We start from the raw sequence: 19,279 nt of genomic DNA, 5'->3' as shown, positions 1-19,279 counted from the left end.
GCCCTGTCTGGGAAGATCCCACATGCTGCGGAGCGGCTGGGCCCGTGAGCCACAGCTGCTGAGCCTGCGCGTCTGGAGCCTGTGCTCCGCAACGGGAGAGGCCGCAACGGTGAGAGGCCCGCGCACCGCGATGAAGAGTGGCCCCCGCTCGCCGCAACTGGGGAAAGCCCTTGCACAGAAGCGAAGACCCAACACAGTCAAAAAATAAAAAAAAAGAACACAAAATTTAGAATCATACAAACATAGATTATGGTCCCAACTCCTAGAGATTTGTTTCAGAATAATCAAGGGAGGGGAGCGTGGGAAGATACAGATGATCATAAGTGGCCACAAGTTAATGACTGTCTGGCTACATATAATGGGGGTTCACTGAATTCTTAACTTTTGAGTAAGTTTGAAATTTCCCATAATGGAGAATTAGAAGAAGTTTGTTGTGTATACTAAAACAACTTGGGTTCTCTCTTCCTGTTTCCTTTCTCTTCTATATTTTCCTTAGCAACATCATTTGCTCTCACTGCTTCTATAAATTCCATACATTTATGTTTAAAAGTAAATGGAACACCTTTTCTTCCAACTTGCTCCTCCTCTCCTGTTTTACTGGCACCACTGATTTCATAGACTCTAAGAAACCTGAAGTTACCTTTTACTTCCCCCTTTCTCACAACCAACCAGTTCCACCTCTATTTCCCCAACTTCATATTGCTAAAATATGTCTTCTACTTTTCTTCTGTGTTCCCCACTGGCTTGGTTCAGGTTTTCAACGATTACTTAGAATTTTATGACTTCTAAAATTGTGTTTCCTCTTCTTAAAAAAGACTATTTTCCTTTATTTATTTATTTTTATTTTTTATTTTTTAATGAACATTTAAGGTTCATATACAAAAGCTAACAGAGCAATAAGTCAATCATGAAATAAAATGGAAAATAAGTCATTTACAATTTCTCACCACTGAAGCACTACACACTGGCTGCAGTGAGGTGTGGTCAGTGTTTCAGACAGTGGATGCTCAGGCCAAATGCCAAGACTGTCATCACACTACTTTTTAAGATCTTTTCTTTCTTGGTCATTGTTCAGTTAGTGGGGGGAGTCGGAGGGAGAGAAGTAAGTTTCATTCCCACCTCCCCCCCTAAAAATATCTTTTAAGCAGTTAAATTTTTCCTTGGGGAAACATTGTATCTGTTAATCTAACGTACCATATATTTCTGTTATTAAATGTCTGCATAAATATTTGTTTATTCTATTTCTTAACATAAGATCATGCAGTACTTTTAATTTCAGAACAGTAAGAATTATCAAAGGCAATTAGTTTTGTACATAAATGCCCACAGTTTCTTTTTCAATGAAAAATGTGCTCTTTGTGAAATTTGTTTCTTGTGAGAGTTGGTCAAGTAATAATCATGGAGTATTTCCTAAAATATTTATTTGCTGGGAAAATTTGTATGAAATGACATTCAAAGTATAAAAAACATTGTTAGGTAACACTTGGAACAGTTAAAAATATACTTGTTTGTAAACAATCAACGTAAGATACTGAGCATCTGAGTGTCAGAGCCATTGTCTCCTGTTTTTCTAGAAAGTGGTTTGATTTATCAATGTGACATCTTTGAAACATCTGACATTATATATAGAAACATCAAGGCAATATTATTTGTACATATTATTAAACATGCAAAAATTTCCTGAAAGATAGTGCCCAAATAAGGGAGGTCTCCCAAGCTCAACCTCTCCTTGGTGCCCGTCACTGAACGTATGGCTGTCTTGGAGTTTGGGAGCATGGCCGCTCATTTTGGAGAGGTAGCCCCTTTAATCACTGGCTCCCTATTCAAATATGTTGCCCAGTAAACTAGGTTGAAAGTGCCAAACAGGACTTGGAATATAATTCGGGACATTTTGTTGATCTTGCTGATGCTGTTGTAAGTCTTTTTGTTTTCAGAAGTCTTGTCTTCAGGTTTTACTGAGGCTGAAGAGGCATTTGAGGTCCCTGCAGGGGTCTGCTCCTTTGCGATGTTTAGGGGGGTGGGTCATCTTCCCAGTAGTATAAGCATTTGTTGATTTATTTAGTGTAAGTTCACACTCCTTTTTCTTGATCTTGGCTGCTTCCAAGGCTTTTTTGCCATCCCAGGCCCAGCCTCTCTTTGTGAAATAGTTGACGGTGGCAAACTCGATCAGCGCAGAGAACACAAAAGCGTAGCACACGGCTATGAACCAGTCCATGGCTGTCGCATAAGCCACTTTGGGCAGAGAGTTCCGGGCACTGATGCTGAGGGTTGTCATGGTCAGCACCGTGGTCAACCCAAACACTGTCCTGGCTGGGAATGATTCTCGGTTCAGCCAAAAGGACACTTGCGACAAGATCACAGTCATTACGCAGGGGAGATAGGTCTGGATGACAAAGTACCCGATCTTCCTCTTCAGATGGAAATGAGCCGTCATGATTGTGTATTCACCTGTGCTGGTGCTGATGTTCTTCTCTGTGCCCACTGTCTGCCCCATCAGGTGGTATTGGTTCAGCCTGGAGCCATCTTCTGCCACCACCACCGACTTGGTTGTGCCGTTGGTCCAGACATAGACAACTTCGGAATTAGGATATGCATAGCTGCCAAATTTCAGAGGGCAGGCATGGGCATCCATCGGGAAGTCTTCAAGTTGCATTGGGCACTCTGCCGAGATGGTCAAGCGCATGGTGTACAGCAGGGTGGCATCATCCTCCAGCCGCAGCAGCTTGTTGGGCGTGGTCATGTTGTGGGCGATGAACTTCTTCCCATTGTGGAAGAAGGTGTCTGGAGTCCAGATTTTGCTGGCAAGGAGGTTGTTGAGAGGCAGGCGCTGCATGAGACCTTTAAACCGAAGCCTTTCGTCTTTCCAGCTTTGTCAGAAAAACACGTCTATGGTGCATTCCATTTCCGTGTCAGGCAACGGGCCGAAGCTGGTGACGTAGATGTCCGTTCTCACCTGAGTGATACACTCTCCGAGCCCAGGCCTCAGTCTGTTGTCGTAGCCATCCAGGAGCCCATCCAAGACCCTGGTGAATATTTTGATGTTGTCATTGGTTTCATCTTTTACAGAACTGGTTGGCATTTGTGAAAAGCCAAAGTGACTGGCTAAGTTCATGGAAATACAAAACAGAAGGAGGTTTTTGATCATGATAAAGCTAGAGAACATTCCATTGTCCATTCCCAATAAGAATAATAGCTGACGCAGATGAATTTGGAAGAATAACTGTTCCTTTCTCCACCTTGACCTTGAAGCTTTCTGAAATATCTGCCACACGTTCAAAGTCCGCAAGCTACTCCTTGTTCTGCAAGGTGCCTGCGCGCCGGCCCAGGAAGGCAAGCCGTCGGCGAGGGTGCATCCTCCTCCTCCTCCGCCTGCTCTCAACCAGCTGGCAGGAGCGGAAGGCCAGTGCAGAGTCACCGCCCCATCCCGCCAGCGCGAACTTCCCCAGTCCTCCTGGGCCGAAAGGCTCCTGTGCCCCCCGTGCTCCCGCCGCCGCCCTGCGGCTCCGCTCCGCAACCGAGGCCGCGCTCTGCCCTGCTGCAGATTCCCCCCCAAAAAGACTATTTTCTTAACCGAAAACAAAAGTCTGTGTCTTTTATTTTCTTTAATAAAATGCTACCTCACAGGATTATTACAAAGATTTAGGGAGTTCATACATGTGAAGCACCTCGTAGAATTCCCAGCATGTAACAGGTACACAAATCCTGGTTTTCTTCCTTCTCTGTGCTTGAGTCTCATCAAACTGGCTTCCTCACTGAATCCCTAAAGATATCATACAGTGTCCTGATTCTGTTCCTTTGCTATTTCTCCTACCTCCACTGAACTTCCATCCCATCTTCCTATGTCTAAAGCTACACTATCCCTTAACAATCAGCTCAAATGTCATCTCATCCCTTCAACAAATATGTTCACTGTATTCAAGAACAGAGAGACCAATCAAAGTCAGGCACTCAGAGACTACAGTCTTATTTCAGGGTCAGGAATACAAGTGGCACTACATCCTGCCTAAGGAAGAGAGTAGAACAAGTAGATATAAATTAGGCAATTGGGAATTCTGTGTGGTTTTTGCCTTTCAGTCTGACAGTCTTGACTCTCTCACATTAGGAACTAGCAAACATAAGTGTGCTCCCAAATCTCCTAAACCAAATATATAAACTAGATAAATCAGTGGTGATCGTTTCAAAATGTGTCTTCATTTACGTTCTTCAGAGGCACCTCAGTGGCCCTTTAAATAATTAGTTCTCCTGCTGCATTTAAATATCATCACAAACCTCTATTAGCCATAACTTGTATGGTGCACATTATTATGCCAAGTATGGCACACTAATACAAAACTACATGTAACTAGAAAGAAAACAAAGTACAAATAGTTTGAAACATTCTTAATTTTCTATATTCGTAAACCATGAACCTAAATTTCAAATCTATTTTATGTAGACAATTCAACTGATATTACATTAAAAAGACAATTCATACACCAAGCTCCTCCACACTTAGCAAGGTTAACACAGCCACATTATTTCTCCTGAGAGACGTGTCTGCCTGCTAATCACTCTGATCCCATAACTAGCCTCACATGGTAAGCTCCTTTTCACTATTCAAGTTCTCCTTCAGAGTCACCTCCTCTCTAACCAGCAGCCCTACCCCCCACCATCTGGTCATTGCTTCCCCATCTGTGTTCTAAAAGCACTTTATACACACTTCTGTTATGCCACTAATCACCCCATTTACATGTCTGTCTCTCTGTAGTTCTCCCACACCTCCCACTCCTCCCAACTAAATAGGGAGTTGCCTGAGGAGAGGAAACATATATGGCAGGTAGTACAGAACTGTGGTAAGAGCAGACTCTGTAGCCAGACAGCTTGGCTTGGGATCCCATTCTGCTGCTTCGTAGCAATATGACCCTGAGCAAACTCTTGCCTTTAAGCCTCAGTTTCCTCATATGCAGAAGGAGGATAATAATTACACCAACCTCACAGTGCTGTTATAAGAATTACATGAAATAATGTAAAGCACTTAGCATCCCTCACTTCTCAGCTTCTTTGTGACATGGTAGTTTAAAGCAGTGTTAAGGACACAGGTTTTAGTTAGGGCTTGGTTTTGAATTTTAGGTCCAACACTTATTAGCTTTGAGACCTTGGGCAAGCTATTTCAACTTTGAGAGCCTCAGTCTCTTCATCTGTAAAAGTAGGATAATAATTAGCACCTATGTTAGGGTTACTATAAGGATTAGATGAGAAAGTTCACATAAAGCATCTGGCACAGGGAAGTGCTCTGGAAATATTTCCTATCAAACTTTCTATTTATTTATTTGAAGGCTGGTCTCCTAGAGACATGTCAGACAGCAAACTTCTTCCCTTCCACAAGGAACCATATCAGGACTCAGCATTCGCCACGTATGATGTTCAAGGTTATAGCTGTTTGTCTTCCTTGGACTTCAGATTTCCCATGGCCATGACTTCAGTCACTATACTAGTTGTCCTTTGTGAGGATATAAACTTGCAAGTGCAAGGAAACAAGTTAATAATAGCCAGTGCGCTTTCCTACCTTAGGTATCACCTTTATACCTCCGTGTCATTAAGCTTTTTAACTAAGGCTTATATTAAACTGAATATATTAAGAAACTGACTTAAGGAGAAACCCATGCAGAATTGTTCTATTTATGGAATTCCTTGGTGTGCACTAGGCTGACAAAGTTCATACTTGGGAAAATGATTTTAATTTCTGTACTCCTAGGGAGAAAAAAGTACTCCTAAGTGGTAATGAAACTAAAACGAACAAGGATAACGAATACTGTTACAAAGAAACTTTTCCCACCTGCTCATCCATACACCGTCTACCTAATATGAAAGGTTCACTTTTATCTAAACTCCTAATTCTGCACAGACTGATCAAGATCTAAAATGCTTCAAAATTTTCTGAAGCGGTTTTATATATACGTCGAACAAGAGTGATAATAGAGGCTGTAAGTCCCTCATAACAGAACTCAATAGCTGGTGACTCAAAGATGAGTCAATGTTAACTGATCTCCTATGCAGGAGAGAGATAAAGTATCAAATGAGATGAGTGGCTCAGGGAACCAAAGTAATTCTCTTGACCATGTCTAATAAATCATCTGTCTTTTTATGTTCATCACAACCTACAATGTGAAGGTCTCTTACCGTAGCCTATGATCAATTAAATTGAAACTCTCAGCTTTCACAAAGCTACAAAAAGGGCAGAACAATGAGAATTGTCCTCAAATCCCAACTCCTTCTATTCCTCTCTACCAGCTTTCCAATACATGCCTTTGAATAAGGGAATATAAAAATTACCACTTTATACGACTCTAGCACATTTACAAATTACATAATAATTTTATAGACATCCTTGATTCTCATAACTCATAACAATGTACAGCATTATAAGTCTTACTTTACATGTGAAAAAACTAAGGATGAGGAAGTTCAAGTAATAGCTTTCTGTGATCACATAGTAAATGGTACGGTCAAAACTGCAACACATCCGCCCAGCCCCGTGCTCCTTACAACACCAAGATGTACAAGCAATACTATAAAGCAACAAAAAATAATGTATGTATTTAATATTCATTAAAGCTGACTCAGAAAGTGAGGCAATAGGGATATCTCCTTTACATATGGCAAAAAATAAATAAACTTCAGGTTAGACCAGCAGTTCTCAAATATTCTGTTCACAGGGCCCCTATACATTTTAAAAAATTATTAAGGACTCCAAAAAGCTGTTGTTTATATGGGTTATATAAATTCATATTTGCCACATTAGGAACTAGAAATAATACTTTTAAACATAAGACTACAAAAGCTCACATTCCATTAGCCTTCAGGGTGATGATGTCATCGCATATCAGGAAACTCCTGGAAAACTCCATTGTACACTTATGAGAGAATGAGAGTGAAAAAGGTGAATAACATGTTTGTATTATAATGAGAATAGTTTTGACTTGGTAGACTGCCCTGTAAGGCTCTCAGGGTCCAAAGGGGTCCTCAAACCATACTTTGAAAACCATTAGTAACAACTCTTAGTCATGGCAAATCTTCTTAAATTCCAAGTTGTAACTCATTATTTTACTTTAAGTACATTGTTTCTCACACTAGATTAAAAAAAAATCTTGAAGGAAGGAAGGACTGTTTTATTTATTCCCTCATTGCACTAATTCTCTTTGCAGTGCACTGTGCCCTGGACAAAGATGGTATCAAACATTTACTGAGTAAACTGAATCTCTTCTGAAATCTAGTGGATGGGGGAAAAGAAAACATCTTATGCCAAAATTATCACCTCCCTACTATGTAAAGATAAGAAAGATGAAGTATATAACACAGAGGTCTGTCTTAAGTCAGTTAGCTGTATTGAACAGACAAAAACTCCATTCCAGATATGAAGTAAGAAACAGCAAAAGATCTGAACAAGAGAAATGAGGCAAAAGTTAATACTTTAAGGTTATAAATGTCCAGCTTTCCCCTCAATTTTCTCTATCCAAATAAAAGTAGCAAAACATTTTCTGAACTATAAATGATTTTTAATATTATCCATATCTATGCTACACTTAGTTCATAACCAGTCACCTAACTAAAGTCAGAACTTATTAAATGAAAATATATTAAAGATGATTTGTACCTGCACATTTAGGAGAAATTCCTACATTAGACCTATGCAGAAATAACAGAGAAGTGAATAATAATGCTACCTCAACATTTACATAATTCTTTTCTCTAAGAACTTTAAAAACTTTAGATTTTTGTTTCATTCAGTATCAAAAAGTACAAGTTACATGACTTACCCAACTATACACTAAATCAAGAAATCCACAGTAAACAGATGTTCCTCATCATATAATCCTACTATTTCAGGGCAAGAGGCTGAGTTACTTTCAAGAAAAACCTTAAGAGCACAGAGGCTCCAACAATTATTACCACAGATTCTGGTCTAAAATGCTTGTTGACTGGCATGAATCTCAGAATGAATCCAAATCCTAACTCTATAGTACTAAAAAATTCAAATAGTTTGAATAATTTACTCAAATATTTTAAGTAAGCAATTTACCCCCAAAATGGCTTATAGTTTAGATAAATTGTATTCATGGGCTTTACTACAGATTAAGATTGTCATGAATTTTCTCCTTACACTTCACTAATTTCAAAATAGCTGAACTAAATTCAATCTGTGCTATCTACCACTCCAGCAACAGTAAACAAAAGGAATCATGTTTTGCTACAAACATTTACTTAAATTCTTCCCATGTCAAGAGTCTGCAATTCTAGTTCTGATTAAAATCCAAAGTTAAATACTGAGAACTAATAACCTTTCCAAATATTAAAATAGATGAGACATAATCTTCATAAACTTTACAAAAATAATATTGTACTTAATAATGGTGAGAACAAAATAAAAATTTCAGTGTATTATAAAAATAATTATCATACAATGAAATTAGCTATGGGAAGAATGGCTCTTAACTTCAGCCTCAGCAAGTTTCACAGAACTAAAAGCTTTGAATTATTTACTTGCTTGACCAAATAACTAAGGTAGCGAGACTGTGTAGTCAGCAACCACATTCATCCTTAGTAATAAGTATGAGTATAATCTAATATGCATGAAAAGCTATTGTGTGAAAAGAACGAGTGAGCACACCACACCAGATGCACTATTTAGTAGATACTGATGTCTGCATGAAATAGCTGTACTAAGAAAACAACACAGTCATTTTTCAAAACAGAGATTCTTATAGCCAGCTACTAAACAGAAATAATATCTCCCCCATTATTGCTACTTAAGATTTTACAGCAAAGAAAACAATAGTCACTTATAATTGCAGATTATATAGGAGGATATGGAGTTGATCCTAGCAGAAACACCATTTCTAAACATACTTAGGTTACAAATACCTATTCAACTGGCACATACCTCACCAATGAAACAAGTACACATAACAGATACTTAATACAAAAGAATAAACTCAACTAAAACATCTTTACTATGCTTGCTAATCAGCATTTTTGTTGTAAGTACATATCACGAAAAATTAAGCTGGGGAGTGGGAAATTGTGTAGCTTTTTTTTTTTTAAATCAAAATTATGCAAATCAAAGCATGGGCATTCCAGTAATCCACCTACCATATCATCAGCTCCATTCTCCCTGCAATACATGAAGAATTTATGGGCATAAAGACCCAATGTGCTGATTAGAGAAGAAATACATGTTCTAAAGCATTTTGCTGGTTTCAGGAAAACTGGTAATTATGCACCAAACCAGTGAAAATAAGTTTTATTGTTATTCTATATCAGTCCAAGGGAAGGATGATAATCTGCAGTTTATCAATATTGGACCTTTCCTAAGAATGTGAAATTAAAAACCAAGGCTTCTGGAGTGTCAGAGAAGGCTGCAAACACATTTGTGTTTTGTCTTTGTTTGTGTGTGGGAATGAGAGGAGGAGAGATGGTGTCAGTTGGGTGCCTGACAGACCTTGAAGTCAGCACTGTGAACCGTTGGAAACCTCAATCAGCATCATTCGAGTGCGTGTGTGTGCCTGTGTATGTGTAGGGGAGAAGACATTCCTCTTCAATACTGCTTTTACAATCAGAACTGGGTTATATATCATCAGTCTGTGTTTATAACGACAACCTTCAACCATTAAAAAAAAGGTTAATATGTTCTATACATTCTATTTAATGAAATTCAATGAACAGGTATTCTTTAGACAGACTAACTTCAAAATCCCAGGACTTCAGTTACAAGGCTGAGTTCATTTTGTGAAAATTTATTAACTGTATACTTACGATTTGAGCAGTTTCTGTATATACCCACAGAAACATACACACACACACACTATGTGTCAGTAAAAAGTTTGTGCAAAAAAAAAAATTCTGCGTTTAACAGGCTAGTGTACTTTTTTATATAGGATAGTCAAAAAGTGATATGGAAGCAAGGAACTGAAAAGTGAAAGGGTGAGCTCTTTGGCTATCTGTGGGAAAAACATTCTTGGAGAAGGACTAGCAAAGGCCTTGTGATGGGTGCAAGCTTGGAGTGTGAGAACACCCAGGAGGCCAGAAAAGAGTAAGTGAGAGGAAGAGTTATAGAAAATAAGAGTTACAGAAAATAAGGTATGGCCGAGAGTGGAGTAAATCAGTAAATGACTTAGACCCATGCATAGTGCCTGGAGAAATGTCTATGTTATACCTACAAACTAATTTTCAGGGTCACATTTATATTATACTCCCCACTTTATTATTAAGGAGAAAAGGATGGGGAGATGGAGAGGGAGGGGGAGATGGAGAGGGAGGGGGAGATGGAGAGGGAGGGGGAGATGGGGAGGGGAGGATGGAGAGGGAGGGACAGAGGGAGAGACAGGCACCTCCTCAGCATATAAGAGGCTTGTATTTGTGTGTTTGAGCATAGAGCTGGGTGTACAACTCAAACTTAACTAAGAGACTAAGGGAAGATAAGGCCTTTTGTCCAAGGCCTTTTTGCACGGTAGAGCGCTGAATTCAGGTATACGTTAATTCAAAACTCTATCTACTGGAATAGACAATTTAAGTACTTCTCTATAGCTTCAACCAAAAGAATGAAATAATTCCATGGTATTGCAGTCTCTACGTAGCACCTGCAGTTCTACTCATTTGAAGGTAAATATTTAACACTTACACCTCATTTTTCCCTAGTACAAATACAGTAAGTATGTGGTTTTATGGGAGTCCTAGCAATTTGGCAAGAGAGATTTTGAAACTACTCTGTAAAACTTCTGCTAACGACCCAGTAGTTGCTTTATGACTTTCCAATGAAGTGTGAAGTGCTCTCATGCCATGCCCAAAGTGTTGGTAGGTCCTATGACTCTAAAAAGGAACAAAGGAAAAAAAAAAAAAAAAAAAAGGAACAAAGGGATTTAACGGCACTTGTTTCCTGGTGACACTGTTCTGAGGAAACAGAGAATGTAAAGGGAAGAAATGCTGGGTCAGTATTTAACTTCTAAAGGAGATATTTAGTGGTAGAAACTAACTAACTTGTTCGTATTGAACAACTGATTCAGAAAGTCTCAGCTTGTTATAGGGAATCTTACTAAGAGAAAAAAAAGAGACAGGTTATACTTTCTTGGATAGTGAGAGGTTTTTTAGAAATGCCTGAGCTGGGGCTTCCCTGGTGGCGTAGTGGTTAAGAATCCGCCTGCCAATGCAGGGTACACAGGTTCCAGCCCTGGTTGGGGAAGATCCCACATGCTGCGGAGCAACTAAGCCCGTTCGCCACAACTACTGAGCCTGCGCTCTAGAGCCTGTGCTCCGCAACAGGCTCTAGAGAAGCCACCGCAATGAAAAGCCTGCACACCGCAACAAAGAGTAGCCCCCGCTCTCCACAACTAGAGAAAGCCTGTGCTCAGCAAGGAGGACTCAACGCAGCCAAAAATAAATATATTAATTAATTAATTTAAAAAAAAAAAAAGAAAAGAAATGCCGGAGCCATTGAAGCCATACAAGAAGGACAGCAAAAATATTAAGTGCTTAATATTTGTTTTAGCAGGTTAGTTTTAGTTATATTTATGGAAAGTTGTATCCCTCTGTCTGTGTTTACTATGCAACGGGGAGTTAAGGACCCCAGACAGGTTTCCAGGGGACTAAAAATTCCATGAAATTAAATTGTTTATGCATTTTTCTGCAGAGAGTATCCACAGTTTTCATTAGCTTTCCAAAAAGGACCCTCAAAAAAAGGTTTAAAAGTACCTTTCAACATATATGCGTACACGTTCCTTTTTTGTACGCACTTAACCACAGTTTTTCGTTTTTTAGGGTTTTCTGTTTAAGGGTTTAGAGCAGGAATTAGCAAACCATTTTTTATAAAGGGCCAGACAGGAAATATTTTAGAATCCGTGGGTGCATATGGTCTGTTGCACATTCTTCTTCTTCTTCTCTCTTTTTTTTTGAACAACTTTAAATGTAAAGTTAAAAAATGTAAAAGCCATTCTTAATTTGTGGGTCTAACACCAGCTTGTTTGCAAACTCCTGGTTTATTCAGAGTAACCATTGATTTATCTCTGCAGAAGTAACACAGCATGGCTTTGGGAGTCCAGGACTTTTTTTTTAAAGGACTTTGAGAAAGTCACTAACCCCCTCAAAGTCTCAAGTTTCCACACCTTTGTAAAAATGAGATACCGACCTCTCCTACACAGTTCCTTTAACTATTAAGAGAGATGGCAAGTGTATGGAACTGCACACACATTGCCTGGCATATAGTTAGCAAACTGATCTTATTACCTGTGCCTCTATCTCATATGATAAATTAGTAATATTTATAAGTCAATATGAAGTTTGTGGTCAGGCATGCTCCTCCAATGCAATCTACTTTATAATGATCTGCTTTGGCTACTACTTCTAGTAACAAAGTGGGGCTTTCCCAGAAGCCAACAGACCTGTACACTACTGATTAGAATCCAACAGTTTCCTCATAATTACTCTTCTCCTTTCAATATGTAAGTCAAATTTCTAGAGCAAAGATTTAATTTTCAATATATTATTTTCCATCTGAAGTGTTTTAAATGCCTAAATCATAATAATCCAAAACAGCTTAAGAAAACCCAACTTGCAAGAAGTTATTAAAACCAACACTAAACTGGAGCATACTTAGGTGTACCAAGGAACCTAAGGTCACAAAATATTATACAACACAAAGTAATCAAGTATTTGCCTAGCAGAGACACTGATCTCTCCTCTGTTTCTCACAAAACTGAAGGTCTTAAATGTATCCAAATGTCATTATAATGAGCTTTAATTGTTCATTGTTTTCCCCTGGAAAACTAACCAGCTTGAAAGCATGAACTCTGTTTTAACCATTTTTTATCACTGTACTCTCACACAACAGGAGGTATGGTAGTCTTCAGGAAATAATTACTGAAAGTAAGTGTCTATTTTTAAAATGACAACTATCTAAGATAATGATCTTACAGTTCCATTTATATAGAGATACTCATCTGAGCAGGAGTACAGAAAAAGCACAACAGATAAAAAATTAGCAAATACATTACATCATTACTCCAGAACAGCTAGCGTGATACCCCAATGTCCTTGTCTCCACTCTCCCAAAGTATCAAAGGTGAGTTATATTTCCTACTAACATTAGTAAGTAAAACTGATTCCTACAATCACTAAGGAATTTTAGCAGCTATTTTAAAGTATTTTCCAGCCTAAGCAAAGATACCTTTTAGAAGCTGTCTATATATAGAAAGAAAAGTATGAAAGCGTAAGTGAATAAACACAGCACATTACACTTAACTTTACAAATGATTTTGTCAGCTTTCAGCGAATTTACTTTGAAAGTTTTTAAGAAGACATCGATTACTCGAAACTATCTTTACCTCAAATAATCAGTAAAATTTAAAATGTTATAATTAACATTAAGAATAAATGTTTTTCTTCCTCATCTCAGAAGACCAAGGAAGAAATAACAAAATTACAAGCCACATTATAGAGTATGAGGCTTTCCAGATCAAGCCTAATTTAGTTCTCTGAAATTAATGGTATATTTAGAGAAGATGTAGATAAAGATGCTAAAAGACCCTATCTAACTAAATACAGTTCTGTCCTCGCCTCCTCAATCTCCAGTCACTAAGAACAAAACAGTTATGACAAAACAGTCATGTTCAGAAGACATTCCGTGAACCTGAAAAGTGAAGTTTCCCCCAAATATTTGTTCCATACTCATTCATTAAATTCAAATAGTGTCAATACGTAGATGCCCCCTTATTTGTAAGTCAGAGAAGTAAACACTTATACATAGTTAATTAATGACCCAAACCTTGCACTAAAGCAAAAGTCCACCAAACTCAAGGTAAAAGCAGCCACTGTCTACTTACTATCACTGTACTGCAGAGAAACAAAAAATGTTTCAAGGGATTTTTAAAAGATTTCTAACAGAATGATTTTTTTAACATTCAACATTATAATGATAATGTCTTTTATAAAATAAAGTTGCTCAGTGAAAGTCTCTTCAAAGATATAATGTTTAAAGAGGGATAGAAATTATCACCCTCTACTATCCAGCTGTTAACTAACTCTTCCCATTTCGATGAAGAGCAACAGTAATGCTCCTCATTTAGTAAGCATCTCAAGTTTACATTGCCAGGCCAGACAAGTACCATCAGTAAATGTAGCAAGTGGGTGGGAACTACAAGCTACACGTAAGAGGTTCCTGCAGCTGCTACTAGACTCCATCTCTCCATCTTATTATTGCTAGGACAAATGCAGGCCTAGTGCTACCAGATCTTCCAAATTTTCCTAAGAAAAGCCAGAAATCCAAATCATGCAAAATTTTCCATTTTTAAATGTTGGCGATTAAGAAATAAGAAAACCACAGTGCAGGCCAAATTCAAAGTACCTACAAACTGAATCTGACCTTTCAGTATGCAACGACTGCTAACTACACAGCAATAATACCAAAGGAACAGAAGCATCAGTAAGAATCTCAAATGTCTGACTCCCAAACCCTAAACTCCTCAGGACTATTACTCAGATTTCATGTTGAAGATGGATTCTCCATGTAGTCAAGAACACTGGTGGTAATCCTTCTCTTTTGAAGACTAATCTTTGACTAATAATAATTTTAAAAACACTATGGCTTTTACTATTTTAAAGTATACATTTTAAGAAAAAAATCAAAACAATGAACACTGAGGTGGTGAAATCAGAATATTAGTAAAATTAATAAAATTAGAATTATAATATGTAGAAAATGTACACTTATTAAAAAATACTATAATGCTTTACAAACTGTGTTAGTTGGGTAAAATGTCTATCAGCTGGGTCCCCAGAAAGCAACCAATCACTTGAGCTCCCTTCTCATCTCTTTATGAGACATCAGGAACGGGTAGTCCTGATGGGTCACTTTTACTTTAGCAACATGAAAATAAAAAACAAATGAAGAGGAGGAAGAAGTGACAACAATGTTAATTGGCAAGGTATTTCTGTTTTATAATAATTTCAAGTGCTAAAAGATCCTAAGACTCAATACAATTTTCTTTACTGCTTTAGCTCTACTAAGTAGATTAGATAGCTAAAAAGGATAAACTAGCAAGACCTTCTATTTAGAAATAAAATCTGCTGGATTAAAAAAGAAATGCTAAGTGGGGCAGCACCCAAAGGTTTAACCTTATGATTTAACCGTAAAAGTATCCTTTCTCAAAATTTCCAAAAATTTTTTTTAAGAAAAAAAAAAAAAGTTTTATAGTCATACTCAGAGTTCTCAGTTAATTTGGAAGGCTACCCCCACATATATTATTTTGATGACATACTTAAAAAAAAAAATCCTTAAGAACAACACAGCAGAGTTTAAGGAAAAAGGGCAGCTTGGCTTTATCAGAACTTGACAGCTGTGTGATTTTAAGCAAGTTATTTAACTACTCTGGGCACTATCCCCTCATCTATAAAAAAGGATAAACCATAGCTACTTTAATTCTCATGTTGAGAATTGTGATACATCTTAAATGTATTTTAACTCATTCTCTTAGCTGAAACTTGAATCTGTACCACAACATCAGTACTTTAAAAGATTCCTGGCAGAACAGCTACACACAGATGAGAGAACTCAACACTTCCTGAAGCAGCCCTTTTCATCCTCACACTTCTATCATTTTCTTTTACTAAACTAAAATCAGCTTCCTAGTTACTTCAACCCCATCAATCACATTCTAGTTTAAATCTTATGAAGTATAGCTAATTGAATTCTCACTAAACTCCAACCTCCGTAAGGATTGAGACTGTTCAGTATTGAAACCCCAGCACCTAGAACAATGATAAGCACATAGCAGGTGTACAATAAATATTTACAGATTGAGTGATACGTTCTGTACAGTATTTACTGATTGACCATTGAAATGCCTTCGAATATAAAGAGCACAAGTGTGTATACTTCTGGAGGTGATCATTTAATGTTTAAGGTTTAAAAGTTGAAATATCATACATAACCAAACACACGCATGCTATATTTTTAAAAATCCCTTTGGATACAGTAAATAAAAGCAATTTTGCTACATTTTAAATGATGATGCTATTCAATGATACAGATGATAAAGTTCCTTCAAAGCAATAAACCTATTAATGGCTCCATAACTCCTAATCATAATTTCCTTCAGATTTAACTTAATTCCAAGTCTACATTAAAAGAAAAACCACCTCAAAATGACATGTACCCTCATTACCACTGGCTATCCTGCAAATAACCCCCAAATAATAACTTAGTCAAGTTTTATCACCTGAAAGTTACCCAGAAAACATGAATTGAAATTGTGATAGAATTATCAAAATCTGTAACAACTTTCTCTCATGACTTTCTTAGCCACACACTGCTATAAACACCTCACTGCTTAAACACTAGAACTCATTTATAATTTAGTCACTTATATTCCAGAGCTGAAAGAGTAGGTTTCATAAAGTTATGTTCTACTTCACAGAACAGGAAATCAAACAGTGGATGACCAGTTCACCATCCTCTGCAAATCTATGGAAATATTTCCATTATAAATTTCTCCTGCCACCTGATGGTTTTAAACTGGCACTCTGTGCTATTAGCGTAAACAAAACACAATTACTAAGGTAAATCTGCCACATAACACAAGTCAATACTCCATCCCAAACCCAAACATAAAATATTCCTGAATTATTTGGGTCACTGATGCTTGAAACTGTGGTAGAAAATCAGTGATCTAGAAATATGTAACTTCCACTAAAGGAAACTAGGTAAGGCAAATACCAGATTGACATAATTTTACAGTAAAGAACAAAATCTAAAAGGGTCAAACATTTTAATGAACACAAAATTAAAGGAGGACAGAAAGTAAAATTAAAAATTCATCTGTTTTGGAAGAAATAGCCATACATGACCCTTTCAACACCGACAAGCCTTCCCAGACCAAAGTGGCTGAAGCCTCTAGCCCTACAAAACTTCCTTTCCCCTTCCACTTCTATGATGTTTAAAAAAAAAAAAACCAAAACCCTTGTACAGTAATCAAAATAGTATACTACATAAAATCAAACCGCCAGATATAGGGAGACTTTAAAACAGTTAAAATCACTACCAATCTTTAAAATACTATCTGCAGGGCCATTTCGGGTACTGTGGGAGGAACTCAGAGCCAGGAAGAGCTGAAACGTGAGGGGCAGTCTGGGTCTGTGCTACAGAACCTACCCCCACAGGGCAGATGCCATTAACACAAAATGTACAGAGAACTGCAACGCGCATGGGCTCCCAACTCGTTTCCAATTTGCAGTGGAAGAGTATTCCTTTCCAACAGACACTCCCTCTACCCTGAAAGTTGCCGAGGCAGCACAGCAAAACGGGCCTGCAGTTGCAAAATACAACAGCCCTGGGCTACCAGCACACTCTTCACGCCTGTACTTTGTGTCCAGGAACAATTTCTCAACGTGGCCAAGGTGATGCTGCAAAGCTGCCCTCAATGCAGCAACCACGGATAGGAGTAGTTTCTCAACAGTCCCAGAGCCGTCCCGGGGAGGAGGGTGGACTTCCCTTCCATCTTCAGTATGCTGCTTCGACCCATGCTGACAGCGCCTTGGATGCCCAAGGACACAGGAAGAGGTTTCTAGCTCCCATGAAGGCCCCTCGGAAGCGAAGAACGTAGGCACTACCTGCCTTTATCTAGGGCCCTGTCCAGGGCTGGGAAGAGCCCTGGAAAGCGGGGACTGGGATTCAGTCGCTGCCCTTCCCACCCACGCAGGCGGCAGCGTGCCTCCAGGCCCGGGGTCCCAGCAGCCAGGCCCCCGCGCCCGGGTGACCTTTCCCCCCACGCCCCTCTCACCTGATCTTGTAACTCGGGAGGGTGTGCTTGCGCTTGATGACTTTCTTGAGCTGGTTGACGATGATGGAGGTGAGCTGGGGCATGGGCCGCCCTTCGAACTGGGAGCGCACCTCGAAGTCGATCAGCGGGTCCTCCACGAAGGAGAAGAACCAGTGGGTGAAGGGCACGCGGGTGAGGACGAAGCGCAGCCTCCCCACCACCCGGGACAGCTTGACGAACAGGTAGGCGGACTTGCCGAAGACCAAGTCCACGTCGATGGCCAGGTGGAAGCCCCCGCTGTACTCCACCTCCGCCTCGAAGGCCAGCTCCTCGGGGGAGGTGGCGGGCAGCGCCTCCCCCTCAGGAACGTCGGGCTCCCCGGTGGCCGAGGGCACCACGGGCCGGAGGAGCCGGATGGTCTTGATGAAGGGCACGGTCTCGCCCAGGAACACGTCCCGCAGGCTCAGCCCCTCCAGCAGGCGCCCGGCCGTCTTGGTCTGCAGCAGCTCCTCGAACTCCACCTTGATCTTCTTGGTGACCCAGCGGCGGGCCAGCGCGGTGTCCCGCAGCTCCCGGAACAGGAACAGGATGGTGGCGTTGAGGAAGTAGCAGGTCTCCCGCGTCGGCGGGGCGGGGGTCTCGGGGGCCGGAGTCGTGCCGCCCTCGGGTGGCCCGCCGGAGGGCTCCTCAGCCCCGCCGCCGCCATAAAGGTACTCTCTCAGGGCCAGGTCCGGCACCGGCTTGATGTAGCGGAAGCCGTCGGCCGCGCGGGCGGCCTCGTCCGGCGGCGGCTCGGGCTGTTTGCGGTAAAGCAGCAGGAACTGGGTGAGCAGCGTGAGGAAGGAGCCCAGCACGGCCGACGCCAGGATCATGAGCAGCAGCCCCATCCCGCCACCGCCTCCGCCCGGAGCGCCCGCGCCCTTGCCCCCGCGCCCACAGCGCCGCTTTCTTCACGCCGCCCTCCCCCCTGCCTCCATCTTGAGGACATCGGGCGCCGGGGTCTGGGCGAGCGGCTCCCTGGGCCTCGTCCAGGGGGCTCCGGACGGCGCACTGCAGCGCCCCAGCCTGCGGCGGCCCGCGCCTCCTCAGAAGCTCCCGGAGGCGGCTGCTGTGGTGGCGGCAGCGGGGGCGGGAGAGAGCGGAACGGCGCCTTCCTCCGGCCTCCGCTTATTGGACGAACGGCGCGTGACGTCAGGAGCGTACTCGCTCCCGGCGGCGTCGCCTGGCAGCCGGCGCCCGGGCACGCGTACGCGGGTCCTTCTTCACCTCTCGGGCGCCCTTCCAACCCCGCCCCCACGCCAACTTTCCAGTCCCCCGCGATGCACGTGGCTGTCACTTCTGAAGCCGCTGCGCGGATCTGGGAGGATAACTGGGGCCACCGGTTGGAGGATAAGGAGGCCGGGCGGAGATGTCGTGGTGGCGCGTTCTTGACCCCGCTCATCCCGTTATCTTCTAATGCGCCCATCGCCCCTCATTGGCCGCGCCCCTTGTTACCC

At 40.8% G+C, this 19,279-nt stretch overlaps 2 protein-coding genes across 2 annotated transcripts in view; both read right to left on the bottom strand.

The window, feature by feature from the left end:
- Window positions 1-18,892, bottom strand: part of PDZD8 (PDZ domain containing 8) — an 88,699-nt gene extending 69,807 nt beyond the window's left edge. Inside the window, exon 1 of the mRNA XM_061190983.1 lies at window positions 17,805-18,892. Within this exon, the coding sequence (XP_061046966.1) occupies window positions 17,805-18,670 (866 nt within the window). The 5' untranslated portion in view covers window positions 18,671-18,892. The remainder of the gene's footprint in view (window positions 1-17,804) is intronic.
- Window positions 1,783-3,190, bottom strand: LOC133093163 (gamma-aminobutyric acid receptor subunit alpha-5-like). The gene is given in 2 exon segments (XM_061192922.1): window positions 1,783-2,010; window positions 2,012-3,190. Coding segments are annotated over 2 exon segments (1,392 nt in total). The 5' UTR covers window positions 3,176-3,190.
- Window positions 18,893-19,279: the final 387 nt, after the last annotated feature.

This window comes from Eubalaena glacialis, chromosome 1, assembly GCF_028564815.1.
Source record: "Eubalaena glacialis isolate mEubGla1 chromosome 1, mEubGla1.1.hap2.+ XY, whole genome shotgun sequence".
In the NCBI taxonomy this organism is placed as follows: domain Eukaryota; kingdom Metazoa; phylum Chordata; class Mammalia; order Artiodactyla; family Balaenidae; genus Eubalaena; species Eubalaena glacialis.
The sequence above is the reverse complement of the archived record's forward strand: the minus strand, read 5'-3'. Positions and strand labels throughout refer to the sequence as shown.